Source organism: Mytilus edulis, chromosome 12 (genome assembly GCF_963676685.1).
Source record: "Mytilus edulis chromosome 12, xbMytEdul2.2, whole genome shotgun sequence".
NCBI lineage: Eukaryota > Metazoa > Mollusca > Bivalvia > Mytilida > Mytilidae > Mytilus > Mytilus edulis.
Window position 1 is genome coordinate 41,669,057 of NC_092355.1, and position 17,924 is coordinate 41,686,980.

At 29.6% G+C, this 17,924-nt stretch overlaps 1 protein-coding gene across 1 annotated transcript in view; it reads right to left on the reverse strand.

Annotated features, from left to right (window-relative positions):
- LOC139498490 (uncharacterized protein PF3D7_1120600-like) overlaps positions 1 to 17,924 on the reverse strand; it is a 39,789-nt gene that overhangs the window by 11,941 nt on the left and 9,924 nt on the right. Inside the window, exons 4-7 of the mRNA XM_071286894.1 lie at positions 14,405 to 16,861; positions 13,919 to 14,110; positions 10,334 to 10,372; positions 3,465 to 3,509 (exon numbers count right to left, since the gene is read on the reverse strand). Of these exons, the coding sequence (XP_071142995.1) occupies positions 3,465 to 3,509; positions 10,334 to 10,372; positions 13,919 to 14,110; positions 14,405 to 16,861 (2,733 nt within the window). The remainder of the gene's footprint in view (positions 1 to 3,464; positions 3,510 to 10,333; positions 10,373 to 13,918; positions 14,111 to 14,404; positions 16,862 to 17,924) is intronic.

Consider the following 17,924-nt stretch of genomic DNA (forward strand, 5'->3'; position numbering starts at 1 on the left):
CACAAATTACGTATCTAATTTTTTGGTGTTGTAATCAGCAATCCACGAATTTACGTATACCACGAAACGTCTTTTTTTCTCTATCCACGAAAATTGATACCCACGAAAATAAATGAATCCACAGTACTTAAATTTATTTCACTAAGTTATCTTTTCAGCTGAATTAATTGCAAACATTTGATAAGTCCAGAATTTGGAACCAAAATAATTCTAAAAAAATTAAAACATTTTGCTATGCTTCTTTTTTTCATCATCTTTCTGCTTTGATAATTTTTACCAATCTATGATTATTCTAACTAAATACTTCATCTTTACATTATACAATCAAATGCAGTTTACTTTATTTTTCTTGAATTTTCCTTTTATAAGTGTTCTAAATTTCTAGGCATTACTTAAAAAAAAAACGTTTATTTTTTTTCTCTTTCATGAAATTTTATTTGCTTTTTCTGAAATTTAAATATGCTAAAGAATGATGACCTCTTTGAATTTTTAAACAAAAAGAACAGAAAGTTGCCATAATTGCATAGATTGGCTAAAAAGACTTATAATTATAGTATTTAATCACCTATTTCCCCACATCTATATAATCCCGATTACCAAGAACTCTGTTCAAAACACCATTTCCTACAATTTCTTTCTTTATCCCAAAATGTTATTTTTTAAATCAATTAAACCATATACCAAAATTTAAATACACCCCAAATACCAGAAAAATAACAATTCCCAAATACTGAAGGTTATTGGCATATCAATTTGTTTAGCCTCACTTTGATATTTCTCATTTTTTTTTTATTAATATAAAAAAAAGTGCAGTATTAAAGAGTTTATAAAACATGCAAATACATAAAGTGATTCCACTCAAGGTACTATTACGCCACTATTCTAACTCTAGTATTCAAATTCTTGTCTAAACACTAAATTCTTATAGGTTATCTAATTAGAAGCATACACTATATTGGAACTTTTTCATGGATATGACTTTTGTGTTTTCATGGTCTATTTGTTCATGCATATACATTTTCACATCAAAATGGTATTTGTTTTTTAAACAGTGGCAAACTTAAATCCTTCTTCACAACAAAATGTCCTCTTTGAAAGTAAAAGTACATGAAAATGTGTATGCATATTTTAAAACATGAAAACATGGACAAATCAAGTTTACTAATGTCATAATATATAAATTCCTTCTAAAACTACTAACGCCCATCTATAAAATCTTTATTGAAATCATCAATTTCCTAATACCAGCAGGGGTAAAACATGCAAATGCATTATTGTATATTCCAACTGTTTCATTTCTCATTGATTGTTTTCAAATGATGTAACACAAGCTTGAGTTCTTTCCCTTTGCCACCATTTTAGAGGGATAAATGGTCTTTTTTTATTATTTGACTAGCCAAATTGAAACCCAATACACAAATATCTGATAAGAGATCATTACTAGATCTGTGTGCTGAATTTGAGAAAAGTGGGTAGAAATTAAAAAATAATGCAAAAATACTCTAAAGTATAGTGGTCAGGATAACAAATAAAATTTAGCTGATTTATACCTCCAGCATGGCGACAAAAAGGAAGTAAATTCTTGCATAAATTGTGTCAATCGAAACCCAACTTTAATCACCAAACATTTTATATAATAAACCAACTTAATTTTTGCAGATATATACTTCGTTTAACACCCCTCTCAAGCATGGACTTCACAGGGAATTAAATTTCCAAAGTTTTAAATTTTCTTGATGTATTTAAATAAGGGTGACAAACAAAATTTTACAATCATGACATTATGTTCACAACAATTCTTTTCATGTTTTTTGTGAATGTCACAAATAAACTGCCTGTCATATAATTAGTTGGTTTACAATATATTTCAAATGGGATTTTAAATAGTCTTTTGTCTCTAATTCAATTATTGTAGCCTGATTGTAATATTATATAGTGTATGTAATAAAATGAACGTTGGAAGATAAACAAATGCAATTCTATATCCTAAGCCTGGTTAATAAGTTACATATTCCCTTTTCCTGTATGAAATTTTGATCATGAAAGTTGATTGTTTGCTTATAAACTAATTTCCCTGTTTATTTAATCTTCATTTAAAAGAAACTTCATGTCTGATTATATTTATTCCAAGGAAATCACTAGACACAAAGGGTAACTTGATATATACAAGTGATAAAAATGTATTATTCATCTATGACCGATGAAATTTTAAATAGGAATCTGAATGTATCAAAGATTGAAAAGCAATATTCAATTGATATTTTTCTTTAACAATTCCTTTGGTAAATTATCTTGGACTTGAGCTATTCAATCCTGAGATTCAATGTAAAGATAGTTTATCTAAATGTTTAAAAATTCTTTTAGACCTTAAATGGGAACATTTCTATCTTTAAATTGCACCTGATAATTCATTATTCAAACTAACAAAACCCAATCAACTTTCACTTTGATCAAAATTTGTGATTACTAATAAAAATAAAGCTTGTGATGAAAAACCATTGACGTTTCATTTATCTACTGGTACCAGAGAAGATAAACCATTGATAGTTCATTAGGATACCAGTTTCTCTTGTTCTCAACCCTGTGCTTTGAGACTACTGCAATAAAATATTTGCAGTTTTTAAACTAGTTTATTTGTTTGTTCGGAAATTAATAGATAGAGGAGGATGTGATATGAGTGCCAATGAGACAACTCTCCATCCAAGTAACAATTTATAAAAGTAAACCATTATATGTCAAGGTACAGCCTTCAACACAGAGCTCTTTTACTTCTTTGCCAAAATAGATTAGCCGAAATTTTATATGGTGACCTAAGAATTTCAATGGTCTATCTTCTCTAAGTTGTAAGCCATATCTAATGAAGGAGTGTACTGTCTATTCCAGGTTTCTCGTACAAATAATCATAATAAAAGAATGTAAAATTATAACATAATCATATAATAAAGAACAAAATATAAAGACTAAAATCTATGTAAAATTAAGATTAAAGGAAAACAAATAAATAAAATATAATATTTTTAAAAGAAATTTGAAAAGAACATATAAAATAGCACTTTTTTACTTTACTTAAAAAAACATTAACATTTACACATAATTATACTGCATTCACTGCAGACTCTATGATACCAAATTTAGCAAAATTATGTGATTAAAGAATAACCCTTTTTTTATTTCAAACTTTCATTTTTGCTTGAAATAAAAAAATCAATAAGATATCAATTCTCTTGGTATCATTATGACCTGCTTTTTTTTTATATCTCTATCATTAATTGCCGAAACAGCTAAATAGAAAGAGAATTATATTCATTTAACTTATTTATAAATGCTGTTACACAAAAATTTACTATGTGCAAATTGAGCAGAAATATTTTTGTTCTTGTCTCCACAACATCAAATTGACCAGGAATTAAAGAGCACTAACATTTATAAGTTAATTGTATAAAATTAAAATCTCCAGTACAAACCTGGTGGTGTAGATATCTTCTGTGAAGCTGGTGTCAATACTCTCTCTGTAAAAAATAAAAGACATCTTGTTTATAAAATTAAAACTAATCTTTGAGGAATCTTGAGCAGATTTCCTAAAAAGATTATAGTCATTATAATCTTTGCTAGGTGCAGAATTAAAATTATAAATGAACTAGAGTATGTGTTTGTAGAATACAATGCCTCGAAAAAAAGTACAGTGAAATGTTAAATCAGTGTCAAAGCCCAATTTGGGGGGAGGCAAAGAGGGGGGTGCCCTCCAGCCTTGATTGGAAAAAAGAAATCCCTTGCTATGCTTGCCAGCATTTCTTAAACAAGCTTCTGTCCAAGTTTATTGGAAATCCAGGATAGTTTAAGAAAATTATTAAAATTTCAAAAACTTGAACCACAGATTTAATATTTGTGGACGGGCGCTGCCTCTGTTACCAATGCCAATGACCGATTGTAGGATTTCTATGTCTTATTTTTGTGACAAAAGTCGCAGTCTGAACAAAAATAAATGTAATTGAAATGTAATTAATTACTTTGACATGTTATTGACCGCCAGGTCTGCTCAAGATATCTTTATCAAGTTTATGTAGGTTGAAAAGTTAAATGATGAAGTAACAACCAGTGTAAACACTGACTGTTTATATCTCCAGTATAAGAACAAAGAATGACTTCTATTCAAGGTTTTTATCAGAAACTATTTCACTGAATTTTGTTATTTACTTTTGTAAAACTTTCTTAATTTCTTGTGGGAAAGCAGTGGATAGAAGAACATCATTGCAACATTAATGTAAAATAATTGCCATCACAAAGAATTTTTGCCACATTTAAAAAATGAACAAGGTGCAGTGGTCACTACCCTCTGAATAAAATAATACCCAACAAAAAAAATATCTATAGGTTTATAAATACCTGAAAATCACCTTAATAATTTATTAATAAGATTTTAATTAGACAATTAAAATCCTGTAATTGAAAACCTAATGAAATATACATTTTCTATTGATCTTTATCATGTCTAGATGCATAATTCAAGGTTTCAACAACAATATTTATTGGGAACACTTTCAATTTTCCAGATTCATATTGAGATATCAGTTTTTATTATTTGACTCAAGGTTAAGAGGGCTGGTATTTTTCTGATCACTTTTTTTTTTCATTTGGCTCGGACGTTATTATGTTGATTTTTTTTTTTTAAAAGATCATTGATGTGGTATGATTGTCAATAAGACATCTATCCACCAAAGAACAAAGGACAACGATATTATATATGTTCATAAACTCCTATCATTATAAACTTGAGAAGTAAATTCAATAGTTACTCTTCCATGCTAGTTATCTAAGCTGATACTAGACAAATGGGAAAATAAATTGACGAACAGATCGGAAAACATAACACCCCAGTACCATCATAGGCAAGACATAAAAAGACCAAAGGTTTTCTTGTCAAACATTTGTTGTCAAATGAGCATCGCCTTACATGGCCTTCAACAATAAGGAAGGCTATAAACAGTCCCTGGTTAACCAAAATTGGAAGATATTAAAGAGACATGCAACTGCAGATCTAACCCTAAAAAATACTATAAGGTTATCTACAGAAATTCATTTAGCACATGTCCTTGAACAGTGGTTTACCATACAGACTATATGTGATCAGAGCAGACAGCGAAGAGCTGTGGGAACAAATCCCAAATTACACAAAGAATTGTATGAAATATTTCCAATACACAAATATCTATCATCTAAAACATGTCATCATTTAGTTCTTACTTCATTTGAAAACATTTAAATACTACAGATACAATGATAATCAAATTTAAAATCAGTTCACACATTTACAATCTTGATTGTGTTAGTATATTACCCCTGTGATAAAACATAATCATGACCCTGAAACTTGAATTTAAATGCAAAGAGATTGTTTTAAATGTAGGGTCTGGTCAAAGATAAATCAATTTAACATGAAATTTGTTGTATCATCTTGTGAACATATCCATGAACTTGATTTAAAAACATTGTTAGACTTTTGAAGGTATCAAATATATGGTATTTTTTTCTCATTGTTGAAGGTCGTACTATTGCCTATAATTGTTTACATCTACTCCATTCTAAGCTAGGTATCAATCTCATTGGCAATCATACCAAATCTCCTTATTTTTAGTTTGTTATATATTTGTAGAATACAGTATATAATAATATTTCCTGATATTCTATTTCAATTATAAGTGAAGATATTCAATTTTTAATTAACTTAGTAGTCATATACATGCATTTGTGTCTTTTATGTATCATTTCATATATATCTAATTATCATAAAACAACTTGTAAAATTTCATTTAAATTTTTAGTTAAAATTTTTTAGTTAAATTCTAATCAAGTGACATTTGCTTCTTACAAAAACATTCAAATTGATTTGTATGACAAACTTTTCCCAAACATCAAAATGACAGTGAACTGATCCTTAAATTCATTGCTCTGAGCAAACAATCAAGGGACATAACTCCTGGACAGCATAAGTGGAAATTTGACAAAATTAAACATACCTCTTTTTATGATTTTATCATTAGAAAAAACATACAAATATTTTGTTATTATGAAGATTTTTAAAGGATCTGTTAAATCAAAATGGATGTCAATTAGTTATCACATGAAATAACATAAAATGCAATCTTCTAATCAATCAAGGAGAATAACTTGTGAATGGCAAAAGTGAAAATCTTCAATATTAAGCTTGACCTACAAGTTGTGAATAGAAAAAATAAATCTGAATTTAAAAGTATCCAAGTTTATAGATTATCATTGGTTATCTCAACGAGATTGATTTTCTCGCTTAAGCCGTCACGGCGAAAGCGAGAAAAGCAATCGAGTTGAGATGACCAATGATAATCTGTTTATCATTATTTTACCTACAACGACGTTGTCAATTTCATGTCAATTTCATTAGCAACGCCACGTGGCTCCTTAGTTTCTAGCGAAAATTTTTCCATCTCAAGCGAGTAGCATGATATGAAAAATTATCACAAAAAAAGATCAAAGGAAAAATGCACAAAATACAAACGTAGCAATAATATTCAATATTGCACAGAAGCAGATGCAGCCCACCACATTCACCTCCGAATTAATAATCAAATTTTTGGATTTGTCAGAAAACAATTGTGCTGACTTATGATGGATTGTTTGTTGCTAATAGTTTGTGTCCAGTGGCAAGTATTTCATGCATATTCAGGAAGATCCTGACTAATGGCTGGCACATGAGCATCGCTGCATGTGATAAAATTTTAGAGATCTGAGAACTCTCCCCTTTTTAGATAATGATAAGCAAACAAAAAAAAGCTTAATGCAACAATTCCTTCTTAAACAAACCTGATTTTAAATATCCAAAATTTTCATCAATCATACTGTAAGTGGTGACCTCTGGTGTCAGCTGCCATATTTGTAAAGTTTTCTCAACTTCCTGCGATTTAATTGATGGAGTGACCATGTCAATATTTTGTGACAAACTAGAATAATCTCTAATCCTATTTTGTGAACTTAATGGTGTTCTTGCAGGAGTTACACTTCTGGTAGCCATTTTGGAATTTGCAATGTTTAACAGTTTTTTGTAAACAAGTTCTTTTGACCAAATATTTTTCTTCCTGATATTTATAAGTACACCTAGATTAAGAATATTAAGCTTTGTCTGAGTTAGTTTTCACTTATAATGTCCATAAAATATCCTGTTCCATATCAAATCAAAATATACGAACAAAAATAATTTCTTACATAAAACATGCAGTAAATGTCAAAGGTCTCATAATAAGATTTCTTGTTTTTCAATCAATATACTCCAATGCATATGAGATTATTAAACTTCATTTCCATGTTTAATTAAAACTAAATCAAATCATGAATATGCTATATTTCATTTGATTCAGTAATTCCTCCTTCTTATATCTGAATTCCAATAATGAAGTTAATTTCTTGTTCTACAATGTCTTACGAATATATCAATTGCAAAAATTCCAATAATGAAGTAAATTTATATTTCCTTTGGTTCAAATTCCTCGGACATTATTACACAAAATTATGAATTTATAAATGTTAAGTTCCCACTTATTAACAAATTGACGGCTGATAAACTTATTCCACCTTTAACAATTTTTATCCCAGGTAGTGAAAATATCGTATTTAATCTCGTTCACAATTTGACAGACGCTTACATAACTATAAGAATACCGATGTTTTAGACGTGTATATCTTGAAAAGTCGATAATAAGCTATTAAGAAGTGCAAATTTTAAATGTCTATCAACTCCCAAGGTGTATCAATATGTACTATAACAATATATAATAAAAGATGTTTATCAAAAACAAAAATCTTAAATTGACGTAACAAAATACTTGTCGGAGTGTCACCTGTTCAGTTCAAAGAAGTGAGAGATTTTTAATACAATGTATGAAGTTAATTTACAATATTCCAGACAAAGAATAATAAAAAGTTCAATATTTCAATGATAACATTTTCTTTACTGTTACCCCACGGTAGAGAAAGTGTACAATTAAAAATGTCAAATTAACGATTTTTTGAAATTCAGTATTACGTGATTGAACCATGGACTATTTAATGACAAGGGTGCATTTGGAATTTTTGGTTTTTATTTTTTTCAACAAGAAATACTTTCTTTTGATAGCGATGTTAGTACTTGTCAAATTGAGAATAAAATCAAACGCAAAGTGTTCACTATAGTCACCCAGAAAAGCTACAAATTTGTTAATAAGTGGGAATTTACATCTACAAGTTAGTAATTTTGAGAAATAAAAGCCAAGGCATTTTTATCTGGTGGTCTTAGATAGACAAAATGCAGGCATATAAATTATTATTAACCTTGAATCTTTGTTGACTTTTAATGTACCTTTTTACTTTTTTTGCTAACTTGCAATTTTAAACTGGTTCTAATATATATTTTCAATGGATTTAAAATTCATTTATCATTATTATTCATGATTGTATCAAATTCTATGTGGAAATCAATGAATATACTCCTGTGAAATTGATTGATATTTTTTTTATGAATTATTAAATGCTATTCACTGAATTATCCAAAAAATTCAGAAAAATACTGACATTTTAATTACATAGAATTATACACGATTTAAAATCAGCATAAAAAAAGCTCAGTGGCAGCTAATTTATGCAACCAGCACAGCCAAATTGATGACTGCCTCATCTAAGCAAGGGTTGTACTACCGCAAGGGAGCGGAACAAAGGCAAGACTATATCCTAGTCAACCCTTGGGTTAACATTTGACAAAATGGGAGTTAACATGTGCTGATTAAAGGTCGGAACTGAGACAATATATCATTTTCAAGTTTGTGCATATTCCTGTACATTTCCTGTCACAATGCTTATGTTATTTTGTCACAGTAAGAACCAATTGGCCATTCATGTCATTTATGTAGATTGACCTTGGGACAATTGGTGAAATTCATTCAAAAATACAACACAAGTAAGTCTGTCTATGCAACAATCAGACTTTTTTTAAACTGACAGGAGACAGGATATATAAGCAGTGACTGACATTATTAAAATTTTCATTTTAATTTTGCAAGTAATATTCTATATCAATGTTCAGGTATTGAAATCACGTCAATCTTGTATCATTGCGGAAGAATCACAAATAATAAATTTGAACCATTAAATACCAAATTGCAGATACAAAGATTTACTGTCCTTGGCTGTTGCATGTCAATCAATTTTTTCCTCTGGTTATTGGTTATTAAGTCTTTAAATGAATTCAATAAAGTTAATTATACAGCAAATAAATTGAGTAACTTTAAATAAAATCAAATTAAAGTATTTATATCAGATTATCAAGCTTTATTTCTGCACCCTGCACGGTTAAAAATATGATCAAGTCGTTTTTATTGTATCCATGAAAGACAAACCGGAGAGATCAAGGCTCAGTAAAGCATTTTGTAGAAATCCTCATAATTTCGTAGTCAATTTCAAACATGATAAAATGCTAATATAGACAAAGATTTCATAAATCAGCATGATTTATCATTTTTCTAACTTTTCCAATATGTTTAATAACTTTAATATCTCAGATAAACTTTTTAATAAGAAGTTGAACCATAAGGTATTTGAACCCCCAGAAGATTGATAATAAATTATGTATGGAAATGTAGATAATCTATATTATAGAGATCAGACATTTAAAAGTTTAATACAGGCAGAATTAACATTGTGCCAAGGGAGATAATTATAAATCAATTCAATTTATTGTATTTCCCAAGGGAGATAATTTTTAATAAAATCTAATTCTGATGATCTGGTTCTATCATATTTCAGGATGTACAATTCTTATGCTTTGATGTACTTATCTAATTTAGAGTTCCAGTTCCTGGTGCATGTCAAAACATGGACAGAAATTTAAAAAAAAAACATATTTCTGCACTGAATCTTTTTTTTATCACAAATTTATTCTGAATTGAAACATTTTTCTAAATTGAAACATCTATCTGAATGGAAAAATATGTTGCAGTAAAAGGAGTATTTGTTATATCGAGGAGGTCAGTTTGTATTTGTGGGTGAAGGAAGGTAGAGTGCCCAGAGAGAACCTGTGACCTTTAGCAGACATTACTAGTTAATCAAGATTGGAGACTGCCCAACAAAGCACTACATTTTTTTTTAAAATATTCACTTGTCTATATAATTTTTTTGACTTTTTCAGATTATGGTAGATGACTTAGAGCTAAATAAAAAATCCCTCCTGTAAAAAACAGTATTTCATCTATCGATGTGATTGACATACCAAAAAGAGTTACCAATCAGGAAAGAGTTAGTACCCCCCTTATTTTTATATTGAATCTATAGAACTTACCAGCACCGTCCATTTCTTTTGCAGGTTCTTTACTTGTATCTACAAAATAAAAATATTCTCCAATTTTAATATGATGTCTAATTATACAAAGTTTCCACCATTGAAAAACATTTATTCCTCAGCTTCCAAATTCATATATTTTATAATTTGAAAATAGATAATATATATGTCCTGAAATATCAGAAATCGTCTTTTAAAATATGTTAGCACAAAGCCTGAAACAAATACCATCAATCCCATATGATTACCAAACTTAACTCGCTGTGCTTATAGGTAGTGGACATTCTAAAATCCACTCACCACATACCATGACCTAACACGGATCACTTGGATGTGGAGGTGGATCAACAAACAAACTTTATAATGATATACATATTGATAAAATCCATCTTTCAACTTTTAACCCTACATTTAGTCATGATTCAGTTTCGATATATATATTTTTAGGAGAGTACCAATATAATTGAATCAATAAGAACTTCATAATTTTATTTTAAATTGGGTCAAGTTTGAAAATCAAGGAAACATTAACATTTAATAATCATTTATCTCTGATTGACATAACAATTACCGATACAAAAGGAGGCGAGTAATGTCGGGATATTTATATCCTTTACTCTTTATTCAATCTGGTTTCACTTTTTCAGTTAGACCTTCATGTTAATTTTAAGACTGGATATGATTCTACAGATTTTAGAAAGTCTAGAAAATTTCCATACTTGCTAAAGAAACTTGCTAGGAGAAAAATTGACTGCATTTCTTTTAAAAAAAAAACCTGTACAATAATAAATCTTGTATGCAAACATAAAACTTAATTTGTCAGTTTTCAATTACAGCAGATTTCATTGAGTGTGTATCCAAAGGTAATGTCGTTGGTTAGCTTGCTTGTTAGCTGAACCGTGAAGTCATCGTTAGTTCAGGTAAACTACCCTCCTTTAAGAGTAGACTAGTCCGGCAGACAACCAATCTATCTGTCTGTTGGACTAGGCTACTTCGAAAGAAGGGTAGTATACCTGACCCAATAATGAATTCACGGTTCAGCTAACAAGCAAGCTAACCAAAGATACTACCTTTGGCTACATACTCAATGAAATCTGCTGTAAACCCCTTCAATATTTCATGCATGCTCTCTGGTTTCTCTGAAAATGAATCGAACTCACTTTTATAGACCTCACTTCTGCTACACATGACAGATAACAGACCTAAAAATATCCTTTGCAAATTAGTGCAGAAATGTTTTCCAATGAGAGCAAATAACAAAATCACCAACACAAAATCAAGCACAGCATTTTTGCCTAGATCTTAAATAAAATGCAAAAATTACATCTCCTTCACAAAATATTCCTCCATGTAAATACTGATGCTACTCAAGAATATCATGTAAATGGTAGCAGACGACCCTATATTTTTAAGAGATCAACAATTTCACACAGCTCATTCATAAAATTGAATTAAATTACAATTTAATCCAATAAATAATTCAAATTTTAAACATTAAATCTAAACGACTTACCTACTTTTCAAAAGTTTTTTTTGTGCATTAATATGCATTTAAAGCCAACAATAGATATATTGTATCATTTTAATTCCAATTTCGTTATTTTCACACCCCAAATTATTCCAACGTATAATTTTAATATAATAAACGTTTAAGTAGATTTTCAACGACAAAAAAAGTCAAATTTCTTTCACCACTTAATTTCTATGTCATAAAACTTTAAACTTGACACAACAAGATTATAGATTTTAAAATGTCATTTTAAAATTTTCGAAACTTTTTGAGTAGCTTTACTGCAAACACGTCATTTCTTTTTTAACTTTTCCAATTTCATTAAACATTGAGTTGCCGGCACAACAAACGTACCAGGTTTTAATTTACAATAGTGAAAAAACAAAGTTACAAGGGTATGAAATCCAATATCTCTTTCCCTATTGTTTGTCCGACCATGAGTGGTTTCTTTTGTAAATTGGGTTTATTAACTTTCACACGAATCAATTATTTGAACTTTTTATTTATTTAGTCCTTGTTAGTTGCTGGGATATTTAAAACTGTTAATGTATAAAAATTGAATTTCAGAAACAAAAAATAATATCAAAATAAAGAAATGATCTTTTTTAAATTAAAATTTAAGATCAAAAGTTCAAAGTGAACTATGGTCCAGAATGATCATTTTGGAAATAGCCTAAATTTCATGATTTATTATGAAAATGATAATCATATTTTAAACAATTGATTTTTTAAAATTGATAACAAACAAAAGTGAACTTTGGTCGTAAACTAATACTATTTAAGGACTATTTAAGGGCTAATTGTAACACACTTAAAAGTATTCAAAATATAATATAGATTATATATATACCTTAAAATAGTGAATATCATTTATTAGTACCGCTATATGGGCATTGTATTAAAATAGAAACACCAGTAATAATGTATTTGAAGAGACAGGATCTCTTAAAAGTATTTACTGTTATTTTGTATTTAAATTTTAAAACTGTTTATTTAAGGAATGACTGTAATATTTTTTCTGTCTATAAAGAAATAACATAAAAAATGTGGTGCACACTAAATAACGCGCGTATCGGGTTATTTAACAGTGTGCACCACATTTTTTATGTTATTTCGAATAGACAGAAAAAATATTACAGTCATTTCTTATAATTTAATTCTAAATTCCATTTTAAACGTAGAAAACCATGAAAAAACGTTGATGACGTCACGGTCACATGACTAAATTATGTCTATGGGCTCATAACAAAATCATGTCAGCCAATCAGAAGACGCGTTACATCCAAAATTAAATTATACAAGGATATGACCACAGTCTTGATGATTGAATTTTTACCAACTCCTTTTCTTTCTTTTTTTTTAAATAAAATTTATTGGCCTGCATATAACATTATTTCAGAACCAATATTAACCTCTTGTGTTTGAATTCAAAGATTATTTTCCTTAAAAAAATATAGTTATGTCATATCAATCAATACACATAACCAAATACTGTTAGTTATCATGTCAAAAACAAATGATAACACTGTTAATGCAACATGCATCATGTGTCATTTTTCACACATGGACATAAATGTGGAAAATGCAACAAAATTATCATAACAACAAGTTAATATGTTAACAGTCAACACAATGCATAACATTATTACCAGGTGTTAATATCAAGATTTGTTAATACTGTTAATACAACACAAACCATGTGTAATCATTCACTCATTAACATACATGCATTAAAATGTAACATCATAACCAGGTGTTAAAATATCAAGACATGTTCACACTGATAATACAACATACATGATGTAAAATATAACAATAACACCATAACAGGGTGTTAACATCAAACATTTTAGTTGATGTAGCAATCACATCATTCTCAGTGTTAACATCACAACAAATCATAATCTACAAACCATTCACTGTTATCGTTAATATGAAATTAACAAGTGTTATAATATTAGCATATAAACACTCCAAAGTATTTTTGACAACAAACTGTTAACACATGCTTTCAAACATGATGCATGATGGTTAAAACAAATCTCACAAATCACATGCAAACCACACTGGCTAACCTTTTGAACCTCTCAATACAGCTTGAGACGATGGCCATCTAGAAGAGTACTGTAATTGTGAACCAGTTTGGACTTCTGACTGTGTGTTAACAGTCGTAACAGTCATATCAGATATAGTGTCAGAGTCGTCTGTATGATATTTCTTCACTTGCCTGACTCCAATGCCTCCATGACGTACCTTTTTATTAGGATCTAAAAGGGAGGTAATTTATTTCCATGAAAGAATGTGCTGGCCTGTAAATAGTCTCCCTTTCTTAGGCAATACACTGAAGTTCAATTTTTTTATATTAAAAGTTTTATAACTTTATTGCATCTTTCATCTTTAAATATTTTATCAAAAACTATAAATAAATAAATAAAAATGAAATGTTAATGATATAATGTAAGGAGACCTAAAAAAAAAAATCCTGTTCAGAATAAAATTACCATCAAGTTTTAAGTAATGAATTTTGGTTTTCTAACAACAAATATTTTACAAATATTAACCTTTTGTTTTCTTTGGCCTAAATCTGTTTTTAAACTTTGGTAGGCAGACATGGTTTACTTCTGGTGTGGGATCACCACAAGTAGGACAGGCTTTTGTCGTCTGCTTCTGAGGAAAGTCAAATTCTTGGTATTCAAAATCAGGTATTTTCAGGTTGACAAAGTCAGCAATGCTTGGCAAAGAAGAAGTCCTTCTCAACATGGATGGGAAAATGTTGACCAAACGTTCTGGTGAAGCTGATTTAGGTCTATCAAGAAATTCTGATATTGTTGACAAAAATCTTTGGTCATTTTCAGATCCAAGTTGCTTCTGGTCATTTTTTTCAGTATGGCTACTTCCTTTGATTTCTTTGTCCATTGATTTTAATCCCTCTAAAAGATTCAACTTATTCTTTGGTAATAATTTGCTCAATGTATCATGGATGCTTGGTAGGGTACTGAGATCTATCTCTTCAATGTCTTCTTTTGCATTTTTCTTATCAAAATGTCTCCTTGATTTTATATTTTTCATTACCATTCTTTCTTTCTGTTTTGGAGCAACTTTTGATTTATTCTTTCTTTCATGTTTCTTGTACATTTCCTTTTCATCCTTTTTCTGATAATTAAAAGATTCTATTTTAGAAATTTCTGTGTCAGATTCTTCTGTGTCATCTGCCAAATATTCATCTGCATCTTTTAAATGTTTATCATCTTGATCAGTGTTGAATGAATCATCAATTCTATGCTTTCTTCTGGTTCTTTTAACTTTGTCATGCTTTCTTCTTCGTACCAGAGTTCTAAGTTTGATACTTTCTTCACCCTCCATTTTCCCCTCTGCCCTTTTTATATCCTCCTCATTACAACTGATAGAACTCCTATTGTCATCCCTTAATTGATATTTTTCTAAAGTATCATGTGCAGACATATCATCATGGTCATTGGGATGCTTCAAAGCATCCTGATCCCTATCATCTTTTAAAGCATTTCTATTTTCTCGTTCTTTCAATGCATCAACATCAGATCTATTTTTATTGAAATCATTGTCCATTAATGCTTCTTGACCATCATCTATGGTAAAATTTCTCTTTTCATCTATTGCATGTATAGGATGACCATCTTCATCTCTTGTCTGATTTTTATCTTCATTAAACTGATCTTCTGCTTCAGTCTCAGAATTGTCCATTAATGCTTCTTGACCATCATCTATGGTAAAATTTCTCTTTTCATCTATTGCACGTATAGGATGACCATATTCATCTCTTATCTGATTTTCATCTTCATTAAACTGATCTTCTGCTTCTTTCTCCGAATCACTGTACATATATGCCAACAGTGCCCTCTCTGCACTTGTGTTCAGTCTACGGGACTCATTGTCTGAATTTCCATATATTGTCAACCTATCCTTCATTTTATTGTCATTTAATTCAGATATTCTACTTTTGATTTTGTCTTCAATATCATTATCCCCTACAATTTCATCTCTCCTTTGTCTTTCCCTCTGATGTCTACTGTGCCTCTGATCTTTTCTTTTATCAACCTCTACATCATCTTGAGTTCCCTCAACTATTTTCTCGTCATCAACCCTTATTCGTCGTCTTCTTCGTCTGCCTTGTTGTTCCTCATCATGCCTATATTCTTCATTTTCATCAACAACAACATCTCTTTTATCATTGGCCTTTCTTCGTCTTCTTTGCTCTTTCATTTGTCTTTCCTCTTCGGCACTGATATTTCCACTCTTTTCATTATCAATCTTTCTTCTTCTGTGTTTTCTTCTACCTTTCCTTTCCACTGCAGCATCACTTTTTTCATCTTTCAGATTTTCTTCATCCTTTGCCTCATTCCTTCCTTTTCTGTGTGCCCTTCTTGTCATTAATTCTGGAGAAACATCATTTTCTTCCTCCTCTATTTTTTCCTTCCTTCTATGTCTTCTTACATTCCTATCTTGAGAACTATCTATATATCCACTTGGTTCAATATCACTTTTCATCGGATGTTCCCCACTGATATGTCGTCTTCTTCTGTGTCTCCTTCTATCCTTTCTTTCAACTGATACATTATAATTTTCATCTTTCATTTCATCAAACTCACTTCTATCTTCCTTCCTTACTCTTCTCCTTCTTCTATCCTGTTTTTCAGAAACATCATTTAAGTTTTCATTTATCATTTCCCTTTTCATTTCTAATGAATCCTTTAATTTTTCATCATCAATTTTATCTATTTTCTCATCTTCCTCTGCTTTTTTTATTATCTGATTTTTCTGGTCTTCATAATTTTGCATATTAGAATGACCTATATCTTCTTCTAATAAGGCATCATCAAAATCAAGTTCAAGGTCAGATTCTGTTGTCTGAGAAACATCAGAACTCTCTCCTAATTCTTCTTCCATGCTAGCATCTGGCAACTGGACATTGATCTGTTTCCTTGACTTCCTGTTGCCATGGTGATGATAATTAGCCTTTTCGTACTCACTATCATTTTCACCTACAAATATAGCTACAGTTCAAGTCTACAATAAGTTCATCTACAACTAAATCACATTCAGTATGCATAATAAAAAAAAATTAGGTGAATTTGATCTGACCTAAAAAAAAAAATAATTCAAAATTAGACCAAAGAGCTTTCAGAGATTAGTGGTCACTTAAAGTTATAACAAAAAATAATTTATCACTTGTTTTGTTGATTACAAACTCAAATTTTTCCAGTGAATAATATTGAAGAATTTTTTGTTATATATTTGAAATGTTAAAACAAAATAATTGTAAGACAAGAATGAAACCTGTTTTGTTTTAAATTAGCTTTCCAACCTATAAAATCATAGCAATGTTTTCAACCTATAAAATAATAGCAATGTGAAATAGATGTCTTAATATATCCTTAATTTTTCTCTCTCTTTCAATAAAAAACAACTCATCTCAAACATGTTATAATGTGATCACAAATAAAAATTATTTGAGTTATCTCCCATTTACCACTTGTGGAACCAAATATATATTTCCCTGATAATACTGTATAATTAATCAATGGTTTAAAGTCTTTTGAAGAAAATATTCGGCAAAGATTTAAAGTTCTGTGACATATTCAGAATCTGAGGCCATTTCAGGTGCACTCTTCCAAGGAAAACAAGATTTCTGATTTTTTGTAGATGGGGGGGGGGGGTGCACACATAATTGTCTTATTATTTTTAAATCAAGATATTTCTTTTCAAAATTTATTGGATAAAGGGGATGTAATTATGTGTTTTCCCTCCAACTTGTTACAGAGGGAGACAACTCTTTATGTGAAACAAACTCATTTATTCCCACAATGCATCTGTCAAATGTTAATTTACAATTATCACCTCATGCAGTTATAAAAAAATTGCAGTGAAACATATTTAACCTAAATTTTAAGTAAACAATAATATAATTGAATAATGACAATAGATCTGCAAAATTGACAAATGATTAGCATATTTCTAAAATTTATAATCCTGAATTTTTCTTTTTCAAATGGTCAAGAAGAATATAAATTACTTAAACATGCAATGATTCTAAGACAGTGGCGG